The 16968-nt window shown below is 50.1% G+C and overlaps 1 protein-coding gene across 9 annotated transcripts in view; it reads right to left on the bottom strand.

The window, feature by feature from the left end:
* The window catches only part of Pknox1 (PBX/knotted 1 homeobox 1), a 50221-nt gene that overhangs the window by 6317 nt on the left and 26936 nt on the right, over window positions 1–16968 (bottom strand). For 7 of the 9 annotated variants that reach the window (XM_015478815.2, XM_015478813.2, XM_048803737.1 and 4 more), the window contains 4 exons: window positions 15979–16107; window positions 13160–13236; window positions 9848–10020; window positions 3852–6965 (listed from right to left, as the gene is read on the bottom strand). In XM_015478815.2, the coding sequence (XP_015334301.1) occupies window positions 6754–6965; window positions 9848–10020; window positions 13160–13236; window positions 15979–16107 (591 nt within the window). In that variant the 3' untranslated portion in view covers window positions 3852–6753. Of the gene's footprint in view, window positions 1–41; window positions 2788–3851; window positions 6966–9847; window positions 10021–13159; window positions 13237–15978; window positions 16108–16968 lie in introns of those variants that run through there. The other 2 variants (XR_007347826.1, XM_048803741.1) reach the window with 2 other exon arrangements.

Here is a 16968-nt window from a genome sequence, read left to right as displayed (position 1 = left end):
CCCCACCCTGACTCCCGCCAGCCACAGACCCAGGGTAGGCAAGCTCACTCCTGTGTGCCTGGCAGGGGGGCCCGGCCTCTTACCTGGCCTGGGCTCCCTTCCAGCAAGAAGGAAGCCAGCTGGACAGCTGGGGCCCGAGCTTGGGCATCCCTCAGCCCTCGGTCCCACAGGGGCACACGCTCCTTGGTCCTGCCCACGGCCCTGGTCAAGAGCAGGGCCTCACCTGAAGGGCGTGTGGGCTGGAGCTGTGTTTGTGGCCACCGCTGGGAATGCCACCTCAGCAGGCACTCACCACACAGCCTTGGGCGTCAGGCAGAGACAGGGAGCACTGCCCTCCTCCTGAGGAAAATGGCCTCTGAACCCACCTGTGCCCTCCACATTCCTGAGGCTCAGTTCCTGGATATGAGGCACAGAGCCAGGTGCGCCCTGGGGTCCAGGCCAAGGCTGCACCCCACTATAGAGTCATCCTGCAGGGACCCCAGCCTGCACAGCTCTGTGCATCCTGGAGGAAGCCTGTGCTGGCCCAGCCTTGGCAGCTCCACAGGAGGGTGCTGTCTGTCCCTGCGGCTTTTTGCTCTGCTCAAACCTAATTACCACTGTTGCAGCTCCGCTTCCACCGTAACGCACAAGGTCACCAGAACACCACCTCCCCTTAGCAAGGACAGACATGGCCAGTCACAGCTGCAAGACCACTGATGGACTAAATCCCAGAGAGGACGAGCTCCTCCTAGGAGAGAGGGGACTCAGCTGCCGCAGTGCAGAACAAGGGAGGAAGGGGCAGCGCCATGGGCTGGGCAGCAGACAGCCCAGGCACCTCAGACACCAAGAAATGCTCAACAGTGAGTGGTGGTGGCTGTGGGTGAGGCAGGGAGCTCGCGGGGGCCCAGGAACACTCAGGGTGCATCGCCCCGGAGGAACAGCACCCGTCAGACCCACAGGCCGTCCTGCCCCAGGTACTTCCCAGCTCTAGTGTTGCCCAGATGTCAGGCAAGCTGTGGGAGCAAAGGCAGGAGTGGGCATGAGCTTCGCCCCACGGAGACGAAGCCTGTCTATGACTGAGGCCAAAGAGAACCCAGAACTGTGTCACCCTTCTGCTGGGGTGGGGCCAAGAACAGAGATGCCACATGGTGGCAGGTGTATGCCCTTCTGGAGCAGGGCAGCAACATGGAAAAATACCCTGGGGCCCCAGACTGAGCATAGGCCAGTTGTGGCCACAGCTGGAGGACTGGAGGACCTGGTGCTGCAAGTGAGGAAAACAACACCCAGACCTACAGCCAGCAACCAACCGGCAAACAGACCCACTCGCGCCTGCCCAGAGGGGCGTGACCACTGCTGGGCGTGAGGACCATTTACCTTGGTCTCTGCACCATCCTACAAAAAAATATCTAGCCCTCAAGAGGCATGAGGCACATGACAAAGAAAAGTCGACCCACGACCAAGGAATAGAGCCGCCAACAGAACTAGACCCAAGAATAGCTGCCCTGTCACCCAGGTGCCCCAACCCAGAAGCCAAAGGTCATCTGCAGCAGCACCGACTTTGCTTACACTCTATGGGGCACGGTGCCTGGCTGCCGCATCTGTCACCCAGGGCTGCAGCAGCGCCTCTCTCAGATCTCTGCATGACGGCGGCCAAGGGTTAGGACCACGGCACGCGGCCCCTCTGGCTGTCCCATGCTGCAGTTCTCACCTGGCGAAGCTCCACCCGTGCGCTGGGCCAGAAGCTGCCTGACAGAGGCCGTGGTGTGCTGTGGTTCCCATCTGGGCGTCCAGGGCGCTGGTGGGGACGGCACTCTGCACGCTGCCATCCGCTTTCCCTTCAGTGCCGTCTATTAACAGCCCGCTGTTTTACTACCCATTTCTAATCTTCTGCTTATTGATTTGGGGGAATCCTCCCATAACTAATTGCCAGACTTACATATTAAAAAAGGAAGAAAGAGATCCAAAAAGAACAAATAAAAAAAATAAGCACAAAAAAAAGGAAGAAAGAGAAAGATGCCTTTTTTGATTCTCACCTGTCAACCCATGGAGTCCTTCAGTGCACAGAACAATCCTTAGATCTGATTTGGCCCCAACTACCAAGGCTTGTCCTGGCACATGTGCATCTGGGGTCTTAAAGAAGGTCTTCCTTGCCCTGGGTAACAGAGGTGATCTCCCCTATCATTTCCCACTAGCTCCAGTCACTCCCCAGGGAACCCATGGCACCTGGCTTCTGCCCTAGCCCTTTCTCTGAACCTGCTCGACCTAAGCCTAAGTCGCCTCTCTGGCCTCCCAGCACAGTGCCCGTACCCAGGTCCTCCTGCGGGCCACTCCTATCTTGGCTTCAGGGCACAATCGAGCTGAGCCCTCCTCCAGCTCTACTGACAGGGCAGCCTCCACTAACAGACGAGGCAGCAGAATCTAGGAAGAGGATCACTGCTTATCTCTGGATCGGACTGCTAGACAACAGAAGAAAACGGAGTTAACACCAGCAACCTATTTTAAAGTTCCTCTTCCATTACAATGATTTTTCTATGAGCATTTTCTGAAAGTGGCAATTAAGGCCATTACTACCCTTAAAATGGTCCTCTCCAAACATGCTGGAAGAATCTCTAACTTATATTAAAGCCACTGTTGGTTTGTACATGGCAGAATTCTTGGGTCCATTCAAAGAACAAGACAGAGAGTGGTAATGATGGCCAGAGGACAGATTCTGATCACTGTACACCAAGCACTCACCAGGGGACAGCCAGGCCGAGCTTGTCCCTCAGAGCTGGAAGAGGCCTGGCGGGAGGAGCAGTTGGAGCCACTCTGTGGAGGAGGCAGAAACATTAGCTTAGACTCTAGTGGGCAGTTGGCCTTCAGGCCAGCATGTCCCTCTCAGCACGGTGCCGGGGTGCCCGCTCTGTGGATGTGTATGTCATAGTATAAGGTGGCATACTGACCCCAGGTCTTGGTGCAGGCGGAAAGACCTAACTGAGGGCGAAGGTGCTTTGTACCAAGGGCTTCCTGGAGTACACAGAAGGGCCGCATGCTAAACCTAATATGTTGTTTATGATGTCTGCATAATTCAGCCAAATGCAAAACACTGAACTTTTAAACCAAAAGTATTTTTTATTCTTAGGATTTGCTAGACCATTCCTCATCTCTGTCTACTCAGGCAGAGTCTCATGAATCATCCACATCATTTCAGTGCTACAATAAACCTCAAAAGCCAAACTCTCCTTCTTTATAAGCAAAGCCTGTGCAGCTTGAGGGCGTGGGGCTGGCCTGTGGTCATGCCCTTGCTCTCACCTGGGGAGCCGGAGCAACCCAGTGCCTCCATTTCCTATAAATCCATCAAAACATTTCCTGAAACAACACACTCAGCTCTTGCTTTGATCACTACCAACACCACAATTTGGGATGCACTTTTTAAAATCCCTCAATCTGCTGACATGCTTTAGCTTCTAAGCACAGCAGCTATTGGAAGTCACAACACTATGGAAAAGAGAGAAGAACCATCAGGTGTCATTATGCACCTGTGAACGTGGCCAGGAGCCGCCTCACTGTGAAGTTTGACAACGTGCGTGACTGAAGGCTACATGCTGCCTCTTGGATAAATCATTTTCTCCTCATTAACATCAAAATAGTGTTTGGAAAATGACAACAAAAAACCTATTTGCTTTTCTCCTGGAAAACAATGGTTGGCAGAAGTAAGCAATTTGAGAAAAGATGCCTGCGAATGTAAACAGATCTGGGCCGTCAGAGCCAGCCTGGGTTTCAAGATGTGCAGGCGTCACCACGGACCCTGAACATTACTACACAGCACATGACCATGTGTGAGAAGCAGCTCTTGGTGACATGAACCCTATAAAAATAAAACATCCATAAGGCATGTTTCTATTTTTAATTTTTTGCTTTGATAAATCAATTGCTTCACAAAAATCCTTTTTAAAGACAACAATCCAAGAAAACATATTGTTACAGTATTCACATTTTAAAGATTGTCAGTTTCAAAGACCGAACATAACTAAAAAAGGCAGGTTGCTGAGTTAGTGGTGTCACCGACAGCCAGAGATGTCCTTGGGGACAGTGCACACCTGCTGGCACGCCGCATTTGTCCATAGGAGGAAGCTCCCTTGCTCCCCCACACAAGGTTACCCAGAGAACGCCCTGCGGCCTTGGCCATAACGGCCACTCCGCGTGCTGGACAGGTGCTCATACTGATTTGACCATCTGGGACTTAAAAATGGAGCGCTGAGCCCGCCAGATGGAGCTTGCTATACAGCAGCCAGTCCAGCTTCTGCTCAGCAGCGACAGCAGGATCGGCAGGCTTATTGCATGTCTCGGGCACATTCCAAAGGCTCCACCACAGTGAGGAATTTAACAAGAACCAAGTTGGGATCCAGTCTGACCATTTAAAATGAAAGCTCGAGTGGATGCACTTTCAGATACTCTCCACCAACCGAGGGCTAGGAAACCAGTGTTTTTAAGGTGCAAACTGATAACACATAAAGCTGGGTGGTGATTTTAGGAACCAGAACAGCTTGCCAGGTGGAAGTTACTCGAAACAACCTCAGTTCTTATGAAAAGGGTGAAGGAAACCCAGGTTACAACCTTAAGTGCCCTCTTTCTAATCCTCTGAACTTAGCAAGTGGAAGCTTAGGGGTTAAGAAAACCAATTTCAGCTGGACAGAATGTATACGGTGTCCTTCAGCGGGATATTCAGCCCTCAGCTAGAGCAGCCTGACATGAGGCCTCCGTGCTCGAAGACATGGCTCACCCCAGACACAACCCACCACGTGTGGGACCATGATTTCTTTGGGGAAGAAACAATGCCCTCTGCAGGGGTCCACATTCTGTGAATATGTCCCCTGCTCTGCCAAAGAGCGGGGCAGCTGAGGGCCTCAGGGAGTCAGGGCAGGAGGAAGGAAGAAGGGCTGGTGGTTCCCACAGGTCCAAGTTGTACCAAGTCCAACAAAGTTGGCACTTAAGGAAAGTTAAAATGATCTCTTAAGTGTGTGCAGACCTGACTTAAAATACTATAAAAGGAAAATAAAGAATTCCATGGCAGCTTTAAAATGTTATTCTCCCCAAAAGAGTTGATAATCAAGTTTTTCTTTTAGTTGAAGCTCTTAAAAAAGTTTTAAAGAAACCTCTGTGCTTCTTGCTGACGTAGGTTGTCCAGGACATACTCCCCCATGGCTGACTCTAACACAACTGGGTGGCGGAGTGGGGGTGGTCAGTTCTAGGAAAATCTGCATTAGCTAAAAGTGTCCTCAGTGTAGTCTTGGTCCTTAACCAATCACATTGCTGGATCTCAAGAACTGGAGGCGGTGCCAGCTGCAGCTGCCCTGGTCAGCAGATGCACTCTGGGCACCCATCTAGGATGACAAGAAGACAACTACATGAAGCAGGTGGCTGGTTCTCTCTAAGGAAAAGTCTCCATTTCTAAGTCAAACCAAATCATGCCAAAGAACAAAAGCCACCAACTCTTAATTTCTCATCACCAGGAAATGGAAGTCCCCAAATCATCCCACACCCATGTGATCAGGTGAGGGCTCTGGGAACTCTGAAGCAACACACAACGACAGGATGCCAACAACAGGGACCAAGGCCCACAGGTGTGAGCCACGGGGTGCGCTGTCCCGACCCGTCACAATTCAGGTCACTGCGTGGCTTTGCGGATGTTGCCAATTGCATAAGGCGGCCTGGATGTTTCCTATGCACCCCAGCTCTGAGCCGTGGGGTCGAGCACTTTTTACACTAGTTTACATTACACGTTCTATGCATAACATATTTTGACTAAAAAAGTTCTAAAACAATACAGTTAACACAGTAAAGGAACCATGTAACTGAAGTCAGATTCAAATCAGACTGGAGTACGTGGGTGAGAGCTTTCAACTGATTAGGGCTACACTCCACCTCACTTACCTGAAGTCCTACTTAGCACACACCTTTAGACACTTGTGTAGGTCAAGTGTAAGACGCAATCTGAGCATTACATATCAGCACAAATCTGGAGATATCAAAATCCCACTAGAGCTGCTTCTTTTCAGCAGTAAACGTAAACCCCCTGGGGAGCAGGAGACCGTGCAACGGTAGCTAGCTGTGGGCAGGTCATTAAATTTGGGCAATTCAGAACATTCGAAATCGAAATATAATCACATATCGTTCCTTCTCTAGAAATTTTATCCTCAATATAGTCATAATCCAATTCATAACGAATTTATAAAAATAGCTTTTTATCCAATAATTCCAGCAAGGTAAAAATAGGAGTTTCTTTTTATATATAGCAAATGAAACAGGCTCGCTGACCATGAGAGAACTTAAACTTGCTGAAATTGCCATCCACTCACTATGAAACCACACGTAGTCGGCTGAGTGTTCTTGCTCCGCACAAGGCAGTCTCAGGCAGAGCTTCTCTCAGGTCCGTGGGCTGCACAAACGGAGCAGCCCCCAAGACCTGCTATTAACCACAGAACGGAATTACAACTGAAGAATTCTTTTAGAAAATGGCAGCACTACTCCTTAATCTAATCAGAAACTTGGGGCAGGGGGTCATTCATCACATTTCTAGCGTTAAACCTTTAAAGAATTTCTTTAAAAACCCACACACACATCTGAAAGAAGTCGCTGCACTGGCAAAGACGCTCTTTAAGCTTACTATGAAATACAAAAGTGCACTCTTCTATATCTACATATAAAACATATTAGGAATAAAACTGTGTAAAATGTTTGCTGTGCAAACTATAAAAAGTCAGGTGTGCCGGCTCCCAGCTGGTGCGCCTGCTCCTACTGCAGGGAGTCGCTGTTCTCCAGCACCAGCCCGCCGATGTGGGTGGGCGCCAGGGCACCCCCGTCGTCCTCTGTGCTGTCCACAGACTCGTCCTCACTCTGCCCGGCCATCATGACCTGTTGCACGGCCAGGGTGGCCCCATCTGAGGACAGGGACTGGAGGCTGTCCACGTTCATGTTCACAGGGGTGGTGATGGTCACAACGGCACCTGGGGCAGAGCACAGTGTGTCACTGTTCCAGCCCACACTTGGGGAGAAGCACTTTATGAATTAGTTGGGCGCTGCTAGCTTTATGACCTAAAGTCAAGACACCTACGTATATTTAGGAAAAGTTCCACAGGAATTTAGAAACCTGGGGAGGAACAACCTTTTTTTTTTTTTTTTTTTTTGGTACTAGGGATTGAACCTGGGGATGCCTAACCACTGAGCCACATCCCCAGCCCTTTTTATTTATTTTTTTATTTTGAGACAAAGTCTTGCTGAATTGCTTAGGGCCTCGCTAAGTTGCTGAGGCTGGCCTCAAACTGGTGGTCTTCCTGCCTTAGCCTCCCAAGTCCCAAATATGCATGAATAGGACCCAAATGACACACACTCAGCAGTGGGACCTGAGGCTGTGGGTAACCATGCCACAGTGAATCTACAAGTACTAATGCCCAGCTGCTAGTAAGATGTTGATCTGAAGACGGTCTCGGTGGGGCTCAGGACAATTGGGAGCAGATTTCCACAGCAAAAATGTATTGAAGGAGAGCAACAGGAGCCGGAAACGAGGAGAAAGGTACACGAGGAGACGACAGACAGGAGGCAAGTGGGAAGAGCAGAGCAGCAAAAGGGTGACTGGGAAGGGAGGAGGGACCTTGGGACAAGCACATCCTCGCCAAGCAGCCAACACAGCGGAGGGAACCGGGGCGCCTGGCCCCACAGCCGTGGCACAGGGCTGCAAGTAGTCACCACTCAGTGATCTGCGAGCACCCAGGATGTACTAGTAACGACACAAGGAAGACAAGATGGCTACGCCATGTCTGGGCGACACTGTAAGGATGTGCTGTTCCTGCCTGTCTAGGCACTGGAGGGCACGGGAAGGGCGGGCCATCCTGGAGACCAGACACCAGGGTGGAAGAGGTTCCTCCTCACTGGACATTCTTGATTTAAATGCCTTTCCCAGTAGACAGATGCTGCCTTTTCTGAGGGGGGGGAGGGGGAGAAAAATAATAATCGCTGTGGTGTGGCCGAGTCACCCCAAAGGCCCATGTGCTCAATGATCCCCAGGGGACACTATTGGAAGGTGGCAGAACATTTGACAGGTGGGGCCTTGTGGGAGGTCCTGACGTCATGGGCATGCCTTAAAAGGACTGTGGGACCCAGGTCTCTTCTTCTTCTTCCTTTCTCTCCAATTCCTGGGTCATGCTGTCAGTGGTTGGCTCTATTACATGCTCCTGCTATGATGTGCCACCACTTCCAGAGGCTATACCAACGGGGCCACCTGATGTAGAACCATGAACCCATGTCAACTTTTTGTCTTTGTAAGTTAACTGCCTTAGGTACTTCATTATGGTGATGGAAAGCTAACTAGTCCAAGAATACCTTTCAAACTAATTACTGGGCTGAAGGCGAGAAAAACAACCACCTGCAAATAGAAAATTCTTCAGGTGTGCACATAAGACTCCTATACACGAAAACCTAAATGAGGAAGCCAAAGCTTTATCTGGGAGACTTAGCTTTACATGTTAGGAATCCTAACCTCAGGACTAGCACACCACCACCGGAACCCCCCGTGAGCACTCAGCAGGGAACTCCTCAGAAGAATCACCTGAGGGATTACTGGAAAAGAGTCTCGGGGCTCACAGAGCCCAGCCTGGAAAACCACCCACAGGCCCTGGGTGGAGACTCCGGAAGCTCAGCCCTACACTGAGAACTCCTGTGGACACCATAGAAATCGTGAGAGCCAGACCCAGAAGGATCAAACTGTTCCCAAGTAGTCTAGCTGGAGTCCAGAACAAAGCTCAGGAAGACTCACAGGGAAACAGACCAAGGCATGATGTCTGACCCAGAGAGATGAGCAGGAGGCAGACAGGCAGAAAACCTACCCAGAACCGACAGACGCGGAGTAGACCAGGCACTGACACGCACCACAACTGCGTGCTGTGTTCAAAAGTGAGCAGGCACATAAACCACACAAAGCTCAAGCAGAACTTGTGGAAAGATGAAAAGTACAGTGTCTAAGATGATCATCATCATCATCTTAATAACCCAACTGTATGGGATTCAGGTCAGATGAAACACTGGAGAAGAAAGATTAGTGAAGTAAAAGGAGAGCAGTAAAAACTGTACAAAATAAAATAAAGAAATTGAAGAGAGAATCAATTTAAACTACCTAATACATGGGCAATTGATGTTCTTATACTTCAAGAAAAAATGGAGCTGGGGGTGGTAGTGCACACCTGTAGTCCCAGCAATCTGAGAGGCTGAGGCGGGAGGATCTCAGGTTCAAAGTGAGCAACTGAAGAAGACCCTCACCAACTTAGTGGGTCTCTGACTCAAAAGAAAAAAAAAAAAAAAAAGAAGCGGGGATGCTGAAGATGTGGCTCAGGGGTACAGCACCGGGGTTCAATCCCCAATACTGAAAGAAAACAGCGATGATGATAATAATAATAAATGCACTCTGAACTTGAAGAGCTCAGGTAACCAGAAAGATATTATGATGCATGAGCATGGTGGCCCGTGACAGGGAGAGGAGGATGGAGGTCCAAGGGAATAAACAGAAGCAAGAGGTGGGCACGTGGCCTAAAAGGTAAGATGGCTGGTGAGGAGAACAAGATCAACTCCACCATCTGCACTGAAGTTGAGAAGAAAAGCAAAGATGGACGCACAGGACAGAGCACCTTGCCGACTGCGTCTTGGACAGGACACCTTGCCAACGACTGTGTCTTTGAGACACAATGGTTTCAAATGTGTAAGTCGAATGTCCCAAAGTGCCCTGCGGGAGCCACTCCCTCACATCTCCGCAGGCAGCTCCCTGGGTGGTGGCCTCCTCACAGCGAGGGCTCTCTGCACTCTCACTCTGCACTCTCACTCTACCCGTGGCGCTGCCCACCTTCTGACATGCTGAGCTCGCTCGGCGCTGGCTGTGCCACTCCCGACGCGATGGAGTCGGGCCAGAACCTTTGGACTGGCCTGTTCTGAGCAGTTTTTTTCTTTGTTTTGGGGGTCTCTGAACAACTGGAATCCAACATTGGCTGGAGAATTCGTCTTCTGGCATTGATGAACCTGTGTGTAGACAAAATGAAATTTAGGCCAAAGTGATCTTTATAAAGACCTGTACAGAACCAACAAGTACTTTTGGGGAGTGGGGAGTACTAGGATTGAACCCGGGTTGCTTTACCACTCAGCTACATCCACAGCCCTTTTTATATTTTTATTTTGAGGCAGAATCTAAGTTGCTTAGGGCCTCACTACGTTGCACAGACTGGCCTTGAATCTGTGATCCTCTTGCCTCAGCCTCCCAAGTCACTGGGATTACAGGTGTGGCCTCTGCACCTGACATCAAACACAGCTTTATGAACCATGCCAAAAAGACTGACTCCTAATCTCCCACTAGAATAAACATGTCAGAGGAATGACAAGCATATTCATTATTTAAATCTCCAGAAAAAAAAAAAAAAAAACCTGCTGGTTTAAAAATTACTATTCTTATTTAAATAAGAAGGCCATTTTTTTGTTTTCTTGCTTAGTGTCTGTGAATCCGATATAATTGACATTATTTTCTCTAAGGAGGAAAACTGCTGCAGTAGGAACTGACATCTCCTTACTCCTGAGGCTACAAGGCAGCCTGATCTGCCTGCCCTTCCCAGCATGGTACCTCTGGCAGCCGCCAGTCAAGCCTCCAGGAAGTGTCCTGGTCCATAAAGCAGAAGCCTGAGGTCAGACCTTCATCTTCTCGAAAAGACCCGTTCTAAATGACTCTAAATGACGAGCCCCTCTTCATCAACTACCCTGAACCCCAGCTGACAGGTACCTGTGCAGGGTAGGGGGGCGATCCCTGATGGACTCTGGCTGCTCTGTAAGACTCAGACCTCACAGCCGAGCTGGACTCCCACTGAGACTTCAGCAAAAACCACAAGGTGGCAAGGCAGTGGGCCTGGCCTCAAGCCAAGTACGACTGAGAAAGGGCTGCTGCTTCCCACTGCATCCTCAAATGCACCAAGCTATGTCTTCAAATCTGAGAAGGGGAGGGCAAGAAGGAGCTCGCCCCAAACCACTCCTCCTCCTGGGCTGCTGGCGCAGGAGGACAGATGACCCTTCCTGAACCCCCTCCTGGTGCTGCTCCCAGTGCTCACAGAGCTGCTTGGCTACAGAGTCAGCTGCAATGTAAAGATAACCATTGACGCCCAATTAAACGGAACCTATTCAGGTTTGCACACTATTTCTTTTTTCCCCACTTTTTCATTGGTGCATTATAATTGAACGTAATGATGGGATTTGTTGTTACGCATTCATACATGCACACAATTACAATGTGGCCAATGTCACTCCCCAGAACTTCAGGTTCACACAGTGTCTCTAATCTAATGTAGAAACGCTAAAGTAAATGAGCTTCCGTTTCAGTGGTATGAGGGACAGGCAGTTAACCCCTTGCTAGATCCACACATGCCACCTCTATGAGCTAGACCTGGTCATAGATGGGGCAGCCATTCGCAGGTGTCACAGAAACTAAAGCACTGCTTTCCACCCGGCTTCCCTCTTTAGATGCCCTCATCTGTAAAGCACCAGGAGAGCATCAGCTCCAAGGCTGCTCCACTTGAGGCTTTAAGATGAGGACAACTCAAAACGATCCGAGGACATGCTCTCACCAGGAGCTGGACTGCACTCGGGGAAATGGCTGGTCCCTGCATCACCAGCACTTGAGGGGTGGCACCTGGCTAAGGGTGCCACTTGGCCCTAGAACCCTGCCTCGGCGGGAAGGCCCCCAGTTGCTTCTCAGCCCTCCTTTCTGTCTCCCTATTCATACTGATACTAGCAGAGGCCCACGATAATAATGGCCACGTTCCATCCATTCAAAATGTAAGTTTTGTAAATAAAAGGAAAGAAAGCTCCAGAAACTAAAAATAGCTACAAATATTAAAGGATTTTAGAATTTTTAGAATTTAAAAAAGTCATGTTACTAATTTTAAAAACTAAAAGCTAATATAAGGCCTTCTAAATAGGACAGTCCTGGAACTCAACAGTAGCATGTTGGGGGACATGAGAAAGTCACAAATGGGTGAAAGCAGGGAGCACACAGCAGGGAATACCCTAGGGCAGGCCCAGTGCCTCTGGCATCGTTCGCCTACCATCACCCGTGATAAGACTCAACGGTTGACACTCCAGCACGCCTGCGTGGACATGACTAAGACAGGCTTGGCGAGTGACAGGCGTCTTAGCAATAACACACTTGAAACCTTTACGGTTTTGTTAGCACTCTGTTTAAGAGACTTCATAGGAAATGACTCAAGCAGTATGTTCTACATTACTATTCAAATAAAAACAACAGCACAAACGCAAGAAAATAGAAATATTTAACGCAACACCAAAGCATTCCTCTGCATCTATGATTGTATAAACAGGAAAATTTAATTGTTTATATTGGAACTTAGACAAGTCTACATTTCAGCATAAAGTAAATAGTAAATCGTAGTGTTGCTACTTTTTAAAAAGCAGCACTTGTGCTACAATAGGGTTAAATGTAGGAGGCCGACATGGCTTCCTACAGCTGAACAATAGAAATGAGACCACTGAGTAGACCCTGAGTGGCGCGACACTCCTGTGCGAGCCCTGGAGGTATGAGTGGCAGCTCTTGTGGAGGGAAACGTGGCCAGGACCCCACTGCCCACCACAACTGTGACCCCAGGATCAGAAGGGACATTTCTTTCATTAACACAGATCCCACCCTGCACTGGGTGTGACTCTGGGGACAGCTCTAGGCTCTGCTGTGCAGTAGAACAACTGCAGGAACAGACAGCAGAGGGACTGTGTCTTTAAGCTGCAGGTGGAAAGTGACAGCAGTTTCCAAAAGGAGAACAGGGGGTCCCCCAGGGTTAGCACACCTCACTGTCACCACTCTTGCCATTGAAGTCATCCACTAAAACATCCCAGTTTTGAAGGAATGTAGGGCTGGGCAGCAACACCACAGAGAAACCCTCTAATCAGGAGAGCGGGATGTACTCACAGTGAGAAGTGACAATTACAAGCAGGGTTGAAATCTGGGCTCGCTTATTCCCAGGTACCAGCCACTGACTGCAGCAGTGCTGACAGACTGCTGCCCGTTAAGAGCACGCACACTTGTTCAGCAGAGTTTCCCATTTACCAGTGCCAGCCCTTCCAAGGCCCTCTGGTGGTAAAGGCAATTTCAGAAAGTGGTGCGTCTTACCAGTTGTTGACTTGGAGTAGTGTCAAGTTTGTCTGAGCGGCAATCTGCTTCTTCTCATCTTCTGTTGGGTAAGGATGCTAAAAATAAAGAGGATTGCCATGGACTTTGATTTTTGAAAAGGAAACCAAGATTATCTAGGCAAAATACAAGCATGCAAGTAAGTATTTAAAAAAAAAAATGGTCGGGCTGGGGATGTGGCTCAAGTGGTAATGTGCTCGCCTGGCATGAGCGGGGCGCTGGGTTCGATCCTCAGCACCACATAAAAATAAAGATGTTGGTGTCCACTGAAAACTAAAAAAAAATAAAATAAAATAAAAAAATTCTCTCTCTTAAAAAAAAAAATGGTGTTGACAATGCTTTTAACCAAAACCTAACTTACAAATAACTTTTTTTGGAAATAACCCAGGACAGAATGAATCATTTCTCCTTGCTGCCCAAGAACATCCAGGGCTGCAGACGCTGGTCAGTGCCCGGAGATATGGCCAGCCACACGCCCTTGGGTGCTCAGGGGAGGACCAGGCAGCAGGAGCAGCAGCCCTGCTGTGAGGTGTGCTGTGCCACCCCAGGTGAGCACACGACACCGCCACAGACCTGCAAGGAGCCCACTGAGGCTCTGTTTATGAACAATAAGCCACATCCACTACAAGAGGTGAGTGGGCAGTGGGGCCCATGAGTCCCCTGCCACAGCACACACACACACACACACACACACACACTTCTATGACCCTGCACATCCCCTGCCACTCCTGGAGGCCCCTCGGCACCCTTTGAGACAAACACTGTCACACGTCAGCTGTGGATGGGTGGAAGCAGGCTGCTCCAGGGCCTGTCACATGGCAGGTGACAGGAGAATGAACTGGGGATGTGCTGTCATCTAAGGCTCTCTCAGGATCCAGTCCTGCTGGACTGACCTGGCACCACAGTCTGTATGTTGACAAAGGCCGTGTGTTGCAGGCTGGTGCTACTGGGAACTGGTGCAACCTTCAGGACATGGGGCCTCCTGGCAGGTCTTTGGACCTCTGGGAGAGAACCTCAAGGTTATGGGGCTTGTGGGGCCTCGGCCCCCTGCTCTTTCTCTTTGCTTCCTGGCCCTGAGGTGAGCACTTGCTGTGCCAGTCATTCTTTGTCTGCTACCCAACACTCCTGCCAGAGACCCAGAGCTCTTGGTCTGCTCAGTCGTGCCTCAGAACCTCTGCCTCTGTGAGCCAGAATAAACCTTTTCTTCTTTGTAAGGTGATTATCTCAGGTATACTTTTATAATGAGGGAAAGCTGACTAACACACCTACGCTGTCCACGAAGAACCAAATCTGGGGCTGTGGCTGAGAGGGTCCACTGAAGGCAGCATCCCTCTCTTAGGTATGATAGAAACACTCCACTTACTAGACAAAACAAAACAGAGTTAAACCAGAGCAAACATCAGAACTCCCAGAAGTACCAAAGGAGAAAAATCTCTCCTTTGGTACTTCTCGCCAATAGGTGTCTGTGCATGGAGACCAAGAAGACTTTCTTCTAAAACTGCACGCAAAGATCCCTTATTTTGGACCACTGGGTCCCCAGGCGTGAATGGCACTCACAGTAGGAGACGGGTATTTGTTGTGGTTTGACTTTAAACACTTGATGAAATCTGCAAAAGTCCCTGCACACTGAGGTAGGAATGAATCCACATCAGACTCACTCAGCAGCCAGCTTATTTCTGGGAAACTGATCAGTAGGATAATTCAAGCTGATTCAACAGATGAGTATGTGGCTCTGAGTTCAAGGTTGTGGAAACAAACATTCTTTCTGTTTTTTAAAAAGCTCTTTACACAGAAATAAGGCAGAAAACATGAGCACACAGCCATAAACAAACAGCACCCACTGCTGCTCAAGGGAGGAGGCGTCCCATAGAAACAGGGGCAAGGGACAGGAAAGGCAGTGCAAGCCAAAACATCACCCTAATGGCTCCCAGGAGCAGGGCAAGTGCTGAGGAAAGAAGGTGCCAACCCCCACTTCTGCCGAGCTGTGGCTGCTGTCGCAAGCCCGCACCCTGGCTGTGGGGACCCCAGGGCGCGCTTCCTCACTCGCTGCTGTTCCCCATGTGTCCACCGCCTCTGGCCCTCCTCCCTGTGTGTGCTGGCCATATGCACCCCTCATAGGACAGGGGGCCTCATGCACTCTCCTCAGAGAGCCGAGCCTGATCACTCCTGCCCCTGGCACTCGACCAGGGAGTCACTCTGGCTGCTCCCTGGTTAGGTGACTGGCCACAACCCACTATGTTGCCAGCTGGACAGGTGTGTCACCGTGCTTCCTGAGATGTCCTGGGGACTCGGAGGCCATGAGGTGCACACGTAACACTGGACAAGCTGTGCTCCCTGCTGGGTCAGACTCACATCCAGGTACACGAGCCCGTGTGCTGCTGCCTTGTTAGTAGGAGCCCATGTGCTCCTCAACCTTGTCTGCCCTCCTTCCAATCCAACATAAAAGCACTGCCACTTCCAGAGGTTTGGCCTACTGGCATCTCTTCTCAGCCCACTTCTCCACCCATTCACCTCCGTCCCTCTCGTGGGTTGAGTTCTACATCACATACATAACCAGCCCAAGTGTACTCGACTTCCTGTCCACCTATGAGATCCTTACTGTAAGTTTCTTGGAGCCATTTGTTTGGGAACCCCCTGTCCTTTGGGAACCCCCTGCCCTATGCTCAACCCATTATGACACTCAACAAAACACTAATACTTAGGATCAGGCCTTCGAGACACATACATGAATTTTTCCATGACACACAGCCAGGAGGAAAGACTTCAGAGAGCTGCCCACAGCACCAGCCCACTGATCTTACCCCTATGTGCTGAAAGAGCCAGGACCGCATCACGTTGGTGGCGTGCTTTGGCAGGACACCTCTCTTGTTCTTGGATGAGCTATCATCTTGGTGCAGGATGCTGAGGTCTTGGTTCAACTGTAACTGAAGCTTTTGCACAATTGAAAGCTGATGTTAGAGACACCAAGCAATGACACACGCAAGCAGGCTACACTACGACTTCAGCTAGAGGGACAGCTGAGGTCTTCCAGGTTGTGTGATGGGGCGCACTAACAGGATTCACGCTGAGATTGTGAGGTGTTGTGAAGTAATCTCCCTCCCTGGCATCTCCCCAGGGGTAAGTGAAGACTTTCTGTGTACTAGTGAGCTGACTGCTGGCTGGCAGCCCCTGGGGGACTTCAGGATGGGGGAGGGCATGGGAAAGACCAAGGTAGGATCCCAGGGACTTTCAGCCTCAACCACTGGGGAGGGGCTGGGCAGAAGGTTAAGCTGATGGCCAATGGCCAGAGATTCAACAACTATGCCTATGTAATGAGGCCTGCGAGAAACCCCAAAGACAGGGCTCTGCGTCCTTCCAGGTTGCTGGGTGTGTGGAGGCTCCTGGAAGGTGCTGTACCCCGAGAGGGCATGGGAGCTCCTCCCTCCCTCAGCCTGCACCAGGAAGCCTTCATCTGTGGCATCTCCTCATGGCCTTTATAATAATCTGATAAGCCCCCAGGTTTTCCCCTGAGTTCTGGGAGCCACTCAACGTAATTCAATCTGAGGAGGGGTCATGGGCACCCCAATCTACAGCTGTTTGGTCAGAAGCATAGGTCACAACATGGGACCTGTGATTGGCCTCCGAAGTGGGGGCCATCTTGGGGACCGGTGGGATCTGATGCCACTATCTAGGTAGACTGTGTCCGAGCTACACTGAATAAGAGGATGCCCAGCTGGCATCAACTGCCTGCTGGTGGGGAGAAGACCCCCTGCTGCGAGCTCCCAGAACCTTCTGTGTCGACTGCTATGGTG

Source organism: Marmota marmota, unplaced genomic scaffold, assembly GCF_001458135.2.
Source record: "Marmota marmota marmota unplaced genomic scaffold, marMar, whole genome shotgun sequence".
In the NCBI taxonomy this organism is placed as follows: Eukaryota; Metazoa; Chordata; class Mammalia; order Rodentia; family Sciuridae; genus Marmota; species Marmota marmota.
This window is presented reverse-complemented; position numbering and strand designations above follow the sequence as displayed.